This window comes from Mastacembelus armatus, chromosome 8, assembly GCF_900324485.2.
Source record: "Mastacembelus armatus chromosome 8, fMasArm1.2, whole genome shotgun sequence".
Taxonomy (NCBI): domain Eukaryota; kingdom Metazoa; phylum Chordata; class Actinopteri; order Synbranchiformes; family Mastacembelidae; genus Mastacembelus; species Mastacembelus armatus.
In genome coordinates this window covers 19180339-19191483 of record NC_046640.1, presented here as the reverse complement: position 1 = coordinate 19191483, position 11145 = coordinate 19180339, and the positions used below count along the sequence as shown (strand labels likewise).

Genomic DNA, 11145 nt, shown 5'->3' with positions numbered 1-11145 from the left:
CCAGAAAGTGGAATGCACCATTAATCAACTCTGCCATGCCTCAGACAAGAGAAACTGTGCTCATAGATCTACAGACCATTCAAGATTTGACTCCTGAAGTTTTACCTTTGGTTGATTATAAAGGGCATTTGCACTCCTGTTGATAATTTTCATTATACAGACATGCAAGCTGCTGGTTCCTATTTTTACAAAAAAATGGTTTGCCCTACTTATTAGGGTATCACTTCTGCTATACTGCATGTGGAGTTTGTACTGGTCGAGTGAAAAGCAGATATTCTCTCCACTGTTGCAAAGATGATATGAGTCCATTGTGTCTGCATGTGCTCTGTGGATTAGGAGAAGTTTGTTGTGGATGATGTATTCTGCTGTCCTGTCAGCAGCAGTATTTGTGATTTGTAGTGGTGGTATCTCCCCTTGAATTTCTGCTTATTTATTTCTGCTAATAATGTGTTATAGTTCTGTTGGCTTCATTGCATTATAAAATCCAGAGAAAATATTAATATGTCCTAAACAGCTTTAAGGTGCAAGTGTGCTTCTTCACACTTGAAGCCTCCCCCGCCTAGCGTAAAATGTAGAACCCAATAAATGAACTGGAATAATGAAGAACTGCTGTGTGTGTGTGTGTATGTGTGTGTGTGCGTGTGCATGTGTGTGACGATGAACATAAAACCATGATACTGTAAAAACACTTGCTTTGTGATTGTGTAGCTGTCAGCATAGAACCTGTGGAATTGATTTTCATACTGTAGAGTTGATCATATCTGTGTAAAGGATAAATGTACCCAAGCATCTATAGCTTTACACTTCAATAATATAACATAATCTCTCACCTTGAGAAGTAATTAGATCTATACTCATCTGGTAAAGATTTTAAGGAATCATTAAAGAAAAGTGTAATTTTGTGCGCATTTCCCTAGAGGAAGGGCATTTTTGCATATATTTGAACTGAAGCTTGTTGGGAAAGGAATGTTCCATGTCAGGAGGAAATCAATTATGCATTTTGTAGCATGGAGGGTTGAGCACCACCCTGACAGCAGCAGGAGTCACACTGAGATTAAGGACAAGTATGAATGGATGTGTGTCTCATGTATATTCTATTTTGCCATGCAAGCAAAGTCCTCTGGACTCTGCTCAACCAACCACTGGCCTGATATCAGCAGATTTTAAAATACATTCAGAACAGACAATTACTGCCATGTTTGATTGCTTAAAATACAAATGACTAAAAGGAGTTCAACAGCAGAGCTTTTGTATAATGAGATTTAGGTGGAGCAAAAAGTTTATAGCTCCTGTAAGATGAGAACTGGGTCAGATTTGGGTTGAAAGAGCAGAAAATTATGAAAAAGAAGACATGCATTTTGTGAGAGATATCCTATATTGTTTTTTTTGTTTGTTTGTATAGTGCATACATGCCAGCATCCTATGAATTCAAAATATCTAAGCATTTTTGCAGCAGGCAACACATACTGTAATGAAAGGACACACATTGTCTAGATCAAATCTCAAATGTCAGATTAATCTTTTTGCCATTAAAAATGCATTTCTCTGAACATCATCTTTCAACAGATTGCCAGTGAAATGAATGTGATTTTTTTTTTTCAGTAAACGTGTCTTTTTCAGTGAGACAGCTGGATTTCTCTCACACTCAGAGTTTTTGTTTGTTTTCCTATTCTCTCATCATGAATTTTTCATCAGCCACTTGATGAGACATTTCGTGGGCTCGCCCTTATAAAGCGCAGTAAGCAATCTTCGGCAGTGGGTATTATTCCTTCTATTTTTTCGGTTTGAAAACAGTAGGCAGGCACTCTTAGTCTGTTTACGGCTGCTTTGTCAGAAAAGTAAGAGAACGTTTAAATGAATTGGACAAAACTTACAGCTCGGTCAACTCTCACCTTAAAAGAATACTCCATCAATTAGTGTTGCACTTCTTTAACAGTGTCAGACATAAAGTGGAGGAAAAAAAAAAATGTATATAGCAGAAACAGTGTTATTGTGGAGGCGTGTTATGCTAGTAGTGGCTAATGCAGTGTTAGGCCGTTAGCCTAACTCCTTCTGGAGTCATGTGTACTACCTTTCTCACACATGGGAGTATTGCTTAGACCAGTAAACACCAAGTAAATAGATTTTAAAAAATAACTTTTTTTTTCATGTCTCTATAGGAATTTCCTAGTTGTTCTGTTAAGTGTCAACAGAATTTGTTTGTGAATGGAAGCGAGTGTAGGTATCTTCCACCTCAGAAATGTTGAATTCATCTTCAAACCATGAATTTAGATGCAAATACTGCATGATGACATGACATGTAGCACATAATAGGCTCTTTACCTGTAGTGTCAACAAATTTAAATAACTCGCTTCTGTCTGTATTGCCTCTGTGTCATTTCAAGGACAATAACACATTTACCATGGAATAACTTGAAGAGATCAGTCAGATGTGATGAAACATGTTGTGTAGACAGAGCAGACAAATGTGCTAGGAAAAAAAAATCACCTTTTATCTGTTTTTTTTTTTTTTTTTTTTTTTTTGTGCATGCAGAATAGCTGGAGAGAGGGCAACAGGCTGGCTGTTACATGGCTGTGCCAAAAATATACCTGGTGAGATCTTGAGCAAGAAGGACAAATATGATCTGGAGTGCAGTAGAGCCTGGTGGATGTGGATAAGGGAGTGGAAGTTGAGTTCTAATAAAGCCTCCAGTGATCACTCAGGAGGAGATCTTCCTGTGTGTGTGGGGGGGGGGGGTGGTGGGTGTGTGTGGATATGGAGGTGTGCTCCTGTGATAGTGAGTGACATTTGGTTCTCTACAGAACGAATTTGCACTGAAACCCAACCCCAGATGTGTCACAGTAGCTGCCTGTAATGGCGGTGTGATTGGTCTGAGCTGAAGTTAGTTTAGTACCTGGGGAAAAGCCTATTGATGTGAAGACGACCCCCTCCCTCAGAGGCAGAGAATGAAAACCAATTTGTGGGGCATATGACTGGACTGTGGTAGGACCAGACAACCTCACAAACAACAAAAGAAAGACCTTCAGACCGTTCATCGTCTAAAGCGAACGGTGTCTATGATTCATTTTCAAGGCAACTGTATAGATTGAGATATACGACCTCGACTCCAACCTTTTGTTTACAGCAATAGTCATGTTTTGACAATATAGTGCGTGTATTTAAAGTGTGTGTACGTGTGTTGGTGCCCTTTGATCCTTAGCCAAAGTGACTCATGTCTGCAGTTGACACCTACAACCTGATTTTCTTGAAGTTGACCATCGGACACTGATTCATCGCCAAAGAAAGAATTTGAAAGGTGAAATCAAGTTCACTTCATCCTCTGTTTAAAAGTTCAAATCTCGGAAATGTTTCCGTTATAGTGCAGTGGCCATTTATACTCAGGACAAACAGGTGAGGTTGTGAGTTTCGATGGGACCAAAACAGTAAAGCATTATGGTTAAAAACGTCTTTGTTGTTTATACTGCCTGAAACTGACTTGTTTGGCCCCAAAGGAAACTTTTAAAGGGGTAATGGCAGTTTTATTTTCCTTTTTGTTCCTTTTGTTGGTCCTTTTGAAGATGTTATTGTACTGTTTTCACACAGTCAAAGTCTGAACCAGGAAAATGTGCTATGTTTCGTGTTGACTGGACAATAAATCCGTTCTGTGTTGGCTGGGTTTTTGTACACTGTGCCTATTGTTGGGAGCAGGTTTGTCCACAGTGGCTATGTCTTTATTGACATTTGCTAAAAAGAAATTAATCATAAAGTTATTTTTCAAGCAAAAAATTCAAAACTTTCTCTAGTGCCACCTTCATGTTGGGGAGGAGCTGCTTGTCTTTGTCATATTGTCATAAAAACTGAAGATCGTACATTCTTCAAAGGATAAAGCAAAAAAGTAGCAGAATTTGGCAATAAATGAATATCAGATTACACCTGTATATGATTCAAGTATCACAATTTATTACAAAAACTAGAACCTTTTTCATCTGTAAGTGTTGCCATGCTTTAAGCATATAACAATACAGTATAAAATCTCAACCTAAAAGTAGGAAGGTTAAAGCAAAGATCATAGATGCTGACGCAGCATTTACAGAAGTTAAGACATGCTGTTACTGTACAGAGAACATTCCCATTGAAATACAGACATTGCAAAATGTGCCATTGTCATCAGTGAATTGCATTTTACAATAATCTGATCCAAACTTATTTAGTGTTACAGAAACACCTTCTGAAATTAATCTACAGAAAAGAAACACAAACACTCTGCAAATCATAATGAATGTGCTGAGACTTTTTTTTAACAGCCCAAGGCACTCAGGCTCGAATGTTGGCAATAAATACATCATTCTTTACACAAAATCACGTCTAAGCAGGTGGTGGTAGAGAAAGAAGAGTGAGAGAAACAATTTTGTCTAATTCATAACCTTTTAAAGAAGACATTCTTTGTAAAGAAGTCCACCAAGTCCTTTTTCACAGTGAAAATCCCTGGCAGTCGACAGATAAGATGTTTTAGTAAGTCAATTTGTTGAATTACTTGACATCTATTCACTAAAACCTACATGACCTCCTACTGTATTTTGGATTCTGGCCTGTCATTTTGGTCTTCGAAGGCATCCTCTACCTCCTGGACTGGCCTCAGCTGACACCACAAGTTGGCCTTATGTGTACTGAAACACGACAAGATGCCAAAGTGTCCGTTTCTGATGAGCTGTCCCACATGGGAGTCTGGTAGAAATCTCTCAAAGTGTCCACAAATGATATTTTTAGATATCTATAACAAATCCAGATGCTCTTCATTGAAATAATCGCCTCCTGATCTTTCAAACTAATTTACCAATTCTGTGACAATAGCGGCTTTAGCCAATGCATTGATTTACTCTTCCCTGCAGTTCAGTTGAGCTGGCGGCAAGCTTCAAATGTCCACTTCGAGGCACCTCCGTAAATATCAAGGCTTGTCTCCATCCATGCAAAAACGTTGCCCACTTGTGCTTTACTACTGCAGGTTGCCAGATTATAAATCTCTCCCACAGATAGTTTCCGATCCCAGATGTGAAAATTTGCCAGGTCTCCAACGAACGCTTGTGTTGCATCAAATCCTCCTCCGAGTGTATCCTGTAGTAAAGACAAATGGATTTAATCAGGGATGATATGATTTGTTTTACCCTGAGGCTGCTTCATGGAACAAAATTGCCTCTTGGATTATCTGGATTCTTTGACTTATTGAATTGAATGAGGACCATGCATCTTCCAGTGGGATTCTTGATGAATTCCAGTTAAAGAGCTAATCACCTTATTAAACCTATAATGTGAATTACAGAGGAGGGTGGATTGGAAAATTGAATTCTATAGGGTTTTTTTATATCACTGAGAAAAGGAGATATATTTTTTGTACTGTTTTATTGTTACTTCCTGCCACCTGCATCCTGTTTCATCAGGGAATGAAGTGAGAAAAATAACATTTATTTTAGGCTTAAGGCAGATTTGTTGTCTTTATGGTGCTGAAAACTCAATTCCTTGGACTATAAGCTTCTGAAACAGAAATGTGTTGTTTACCTGCTCTTGACCGAGGATCAGCAGGCCCTGTGGTTTGATCGGATGATATGGAGCCAGATTCTCTCCACTCCCTCTCTTGACACCATCTTGGAAAGCTTCCCAAACACCGTCACGAGTGGTCCAGGTCACACAGATATGATGCCACTTTCCATCATTGATAAGAAATGGCAGCTTTGCGACCTTTAATGGTTTTAAGCACAGATGCATCATTCCTGCAGTGAACCCAAATAATTTAGAGTGTACAACTCATAAACATTTTCATGGGGTTTCAGACTCACCTTGTCGTTTATTAGTATCTCCATTGGGTTGTTTCCCCACTCTATGAGGACCAGTTCATTGGCTTGACCGGGAACTGCGTAGGAGAAAGGTGTGCCCACTCCAGGAGATGCATTGGACTTGAGCCACATGCACACAGTGAGGGCGTACATTTCCGGCAAACTCTTCTTCACTTTTGCGTACATGTAGTTGGTTCTCAGTGGGAACGTGAGCTGGAATTTATCCAGAGGCCTGTTTTCTCTTTGACCTGTGAAAAAGGAAACTGTTGGCTTCAGGATATACTATATGTAAGTTTTTTTTCTCATTTTAAATGTTAGTAAGCACCAATAACTGAGGCTATACAATTCCCAGAGCACATATCCTGGGGAATTACATAGGATTTATATATTACACAACAAATCCACAATTGTGACGCTCTAGATTTGCTTTAATCCCACATCATAAACCGTCAGAGGAGTACTGATGTTTTCTCGTCCCTCCACTTCATTTCCATACTGTATAATTAGTTTGCTATCTGGTATTGGAGGGGTTCCAAACCAGGAGCACATCAAGGATTAAGTTCTCAAATGGCTCAGAGCAAATGGAGAGATTCATATTTGAAATGGTTTAATCTGCTTTAATTAAAGCAAGAAACTGTGGAATTTACCTGCTGCTGCAGCTGTGTGCTGAGGACCACACTTTAAATCTGTAGGTCATTAAAGCCTACTATGCTAAAAAGCATAGGCAAAGAGAGAGTTTTTATTTTTACACTCTCACATGTAGTTATTTTCGATACTGTGGAGATCTGATATCACCTCTTGATTAACGTCGTGCTGAGAGTCATAGCCTCGCCTCCATTATTCTGCGCATCCTTTAACTGACCCTCCCATGTCTCATTTATTGCCCGAGCTAAAGGTCATCATCTCCGCACACCCACCTTTCTCCAGGTCAGTGATCCTCTGATGTAGAGATGTGAGGGTGGACTCCACTTTCCCACGCTGCTCCGTCTCATTCCGGAGTCCGGGCTTCCCTTCCTCGATGCTGTTCACTCGGGACAACACCTGCTTCTCCAAGTCGTCGATTTTACTTTGGAGCAGGTCTTTGAGGCTGTTCGCCTGTACCGAGTTGTTACTTCTGCTGAATTGCTGTCAGGGGGGAAAAATATGATTTAGTTCGATGTAAAGGATGATTTTTAGTGGGGGTAGTTCCACATTAACTGTTTATATTTAGCATGGTGTGAATTTGACACTTTTAAATTTATTATAAGTGTATTAAATAATTTACATCTCATTATTATTGTTAGTCAACAAAAGTGGTTGCATTTTGGTCGATGGAGCTTTGCGCAGTCACCCTCGGAATCAGCAGCATCCTACCTCCAGGTTTTCTAGTCTCTGCTTCAGCGACTGTAAAGTCTGTGATAGTTGCGTCAAAGTGTCAGCGGGGCCCCTCGATACATCCCCCATTGTGTTTTTGGTCCCAGCTTCTTTCCTCCTGCCTCCGGGCCGCGCGTCCCCTGGCTCGGCGCCGCTCTGGCTCTCACATCGAGCCAACTTTGAGGTCAGTTCTCTGATTGTCTCTTTTTGGTTCATGATCGTCTCTTTCTGCTGCAAAACCGTCTCCCGTAGCTGCATAACCGTGGTCTTCAAGTCCTCTCCTGGCACACTGTTCTGCAAGGTGGCTGCGCATATGTCCATATCCTTGGGTACGGACGTGCAAATGAACTGCGTCTGTCCGCCAAAGTCTTGAGAAGAACTCTCCAAAAACAGGCAGTAAAACAGAAAAAGTCTCCAACAGATTCCGTTCTTAGTCGCCTGCATGTTGGCGTCGGAGTTTTGATTGTTGTGGCTGATGAGCCGCAGTGACTTCGCGGTTGTGTCCTCTTCTTGTTGTACTCCGTTTGTGGAAGTGCAGCCGTTTTTATACTGCGAGCCTGGATCTGCGCAGAGTAGGTTCACTGCATCACGACCGGAGGGGAGGGAATCGCGCTGTCCCTGTTTGATCGGCTCCAGAAGCAGCGTTAAGAGATGAAAGCCATTTTGCTTTCAAGCTCCCACATGTTAAATCTTTCACCACTTCTACTATTTGTCGTTTCTCGCTGTGTATTATTCATGTGGAAAACGCGGATTTGTAAGCAATAAAAAAAAAGGGCTTGCTTGGATGGCGGGGTGCCAAGGGAGCCATATGTTTGTTTTGTTTTGCGCACACTGAGAAGTCTCACACACGCGCATCGTAGGTGGATGCAGATCAGAAGTTGCAGCAATTTGTGGTCCCCGTAGATTCAGCACCAAGGACAGCTCCGACCACATCACATTAACAGAGACCACAGGAGCCTCTAGATGCTGCTTAGTTTTTAGCTGCCCCTCTTTCTTCTCATTCAGCTCAACTGTGACTTTGTGTGGATTCAGGATGGATGAATATTCTGTCTGCTTGATTTTTGACCTGTAAATTCAGTCTGAAGGACATAGTTTGTTTTTCATGTCAAAGTAAAAGGCTCCATCCCCCCCCCCCCTCTCTCTCTCTCTCTCTCTCTCTCATGCGCGCACACACACCTTCTCTTGCAGTGGCGATCTCCTCTCTTCACATCACTGCTATAATTATCTCAATAATTCAGTTTCTAAAAAGATAATCTGTCCCCAAGCAATTTACCTTATCTATTATTCAGGAAGGACAATTTTATTATTTTTTTGTTGCCTATTCGGCTCTTATTTATTCAGTCGATTTTGAAAATAAATGAAAACATTCTGAATAAGTAATGAAAACATATCGGCTCTCAGATTAAAATGGATTTCGTTGGAAAAGACGAACACAGGGAGAAGTACGCAGCCTGAGAAAGAGGAGTCTGACAAAAGGACGTTAGATAGAGGGGGTTAGATAGGTCAGGGCACAGTTAGAATCATCTCCACCAGGTGTCTGAAGCTGAGTGGTTTATAGCTGCAGGTGCCTTGTGCAGTCCAGATAATAACACTGTACTATTACATTGTTGTCAGGAGAAAGGGTTTCATCTGAATGTATGAAGAGCTGGTGCAATATACTGTATTACTCTCCAAATATACATTATCACTGGGTCAATTCGTAGCCGCTAATTCTTAGTAGCATTTGAGAGCTTTACATTAAGTCATACTCTTAAGTGTTTCCTGTTATGGGACAATCCTCATCTTAGAGTTGTTTTTCTGCAGAGTTTTAATATCATGTCTTATAATATGTGACATAACTTTCCAGTGTTTATGTATTGTTTATTTTATTGTCCCTTGAACCTTTTGTGAAGTGATGCAACACGGGGATGAAAAGGGAGAGAGGTTTAGTGATTTGATTCTGTGCTCTTAATCCAAAGTTGAATCTGTTTTTTGATGTTATGAAATACAAATATGAAGCTCACATGTGCAAGAAAAAGAATTTCCCTCGAGGGTTTTAGTGCGGCACAAACGTCATAAAAAAACATGTTGAAAAGGTGATGTAAGTGGGATTTGTTGCTACTGGAGAGCTGCTTATCTTGAGGTTTTTGGTAAAGGGATAAATTGTGATGCAGCAATATAAAAGTCAATGGTCAACCCAAAGGACGACAAACATACTTTTTTCCAATGACCAAAGAGAAATCAACTTGAACTTTATTAGATGGTCTGTAACATGAAGACATGCACTCTGGCTTCATCAGAGCACCTTGAAGAAACATAAGTAAACAACTTTTTTTCTCCTGCTCATATCCACCACCATCTGGTATTGTAGTGGCAGTTGTGTAATTACACAGAATAAACCAGTGCTTTTCAGTTCTTTGCAAAGGACATTCACATACCAAACAAATTTGACAAGGCTTGTTCAAATGTTTTATTGCACAATGAGCAGAAAAGACAAACAAGTGAAGTACAGTTTCATGGTTTTAAATTTTCGTTTGGATTGAGTTTATCCTTCTGTATGTACTGGAGACTCAGAAATGTCTAGCCATTTTCTTCCCTGTATGACCAAAGCGTAGCTCTCATTACGAATGCGTTTTTCAGTGCTTCCCACACAAAACAATCTCAGAGCCATCTGCTTAAAGCAGAAAGCCTTTCACACCTCTGTGCTCCACAGAAACAAACTGTAGGTCTTCCCATCACCTCTACAGGCAAATAAAACCTTGTGCAAGATGACTCTTAAATCACAGAGTTGTTGTTGCCCTTTCAGTATCTCCAATGAATGGATTTTCCTCTGGATGCCACAAACTCCGTGTGTATGTATATTTATACTGGAGTTATACTATGATTTGAAGAAGAAAAAAAAACAGCTGTTGAATTTATAATAACGTTAGCTATGGTGTGCATGAAATAATAATAGCATTTGGATGAAATGAGTATTTGCTTTTCAAGTCATTATGCTAGACATGACAGCAGAACAGTATGTGACACTAGAGATTCTAATCTCATACAAACAGCTGCCAGAGGCTCTTATCACAATCCTGTGCTCTGTATCACCTAAGTTCTGTTAGAGCTGTGCTGCTGGGCCGTTGTCCACCTGTTGTGGCAAACAGTATCTCCTTAATAATTCATTCAAACACATTGGAAATGCATTCTCCAGCACCAGAGATCAATAGTTGTAATTTCACAGGTTGGCATCTTGCCTTGACTTACTTTCTCCCTCTGACTACTTTTGCACCTTCTGTTGTAGTGAGGTGAAGATTATTACAGGGAAAATCATCCAGTGCTTCTTAGTGTTTATTTATTTCTGTATTACATTGGCTTCCTCTCTAACAAAAAACATTTTTCACATTAGTCTGTTGGCATTAGGGCTGGGTCAACAAATCCTCCAATCTAAATTACCATGTACTGTAAGTATAGTCTAGTCTCTTTTTCCAGCAGAATTTAAAATTGTCTTCACCTCTCATAGAAACAGCACGTGACCCTGTAATATATAGAACAAATATAGGAATGGAGTGCCATTTAAAAACAAAGCAGTGCATAGTAGTGATGTATTTGTTTATTTTGTATCTTCCTGAAGTGTATCTTCCTGAATGTAAGTACTGTACATAGAGCACCACTAGAACCCAAAGTTGAATTTCCTGTATGTGCAGGCACACTTGGTCAGTAAAGCTGATAATGATTCTGAAAGGCTAATTGAGCTGCCTCTCTGCGTAACAGGCCACAGTCATCCTTGCCATTCCAGAGCAAGAAAATAACTGGCATTTTTTTGATGCTTAGTATGCAGTGGCTGGTTACCTCGAGAAATGTCAGGCAGTTGCCAACACTGTGAAAAATAGGCCAGAGAGGCTAATTAAGACAAACATATTTCTACTCATCGCTTTTTTTTTTTATTATTTTGAGTGATTTATTTTGATTTCCATCATGGTCCTGCGGATGGAGTGTTTCATGCTTTAGGATTGCTTTCCT

At 40.0% G+C, this 11145-nt stretch overlaps 1 protein-coding gene across 1 annotated transcript; it reads right to left on the bottom strand.

Annotated features, from left to right (window-relative positions):
* Positions 1-4790: 4790 nt before the first annotated feature.
* nptx1l (neuronal pentraxin 1 like) lies at positions 4791-7659 on the bottom strand. Its single transcript, XM_026325530.1, has 5 exons — positions 7162-7659; positions 6726-6933; positions 5812-6056; positions 5534-5713; positions 4791-5092 (listed from the first exon to the last, which is right to left on the bottom strand). Exons 1-5 carry the CDS (start codon positions 7603-7605, stop codon positions 4871-4873), a joined length of 1299 nt encoding a protein of 432 aa, XP_026181315.1. The 5' UTR covers positions 7606-7659; the 3' UTR covers positions 4791-4870.
* Positions 7660-11145: the final 3486 nt, after the last annotated feature.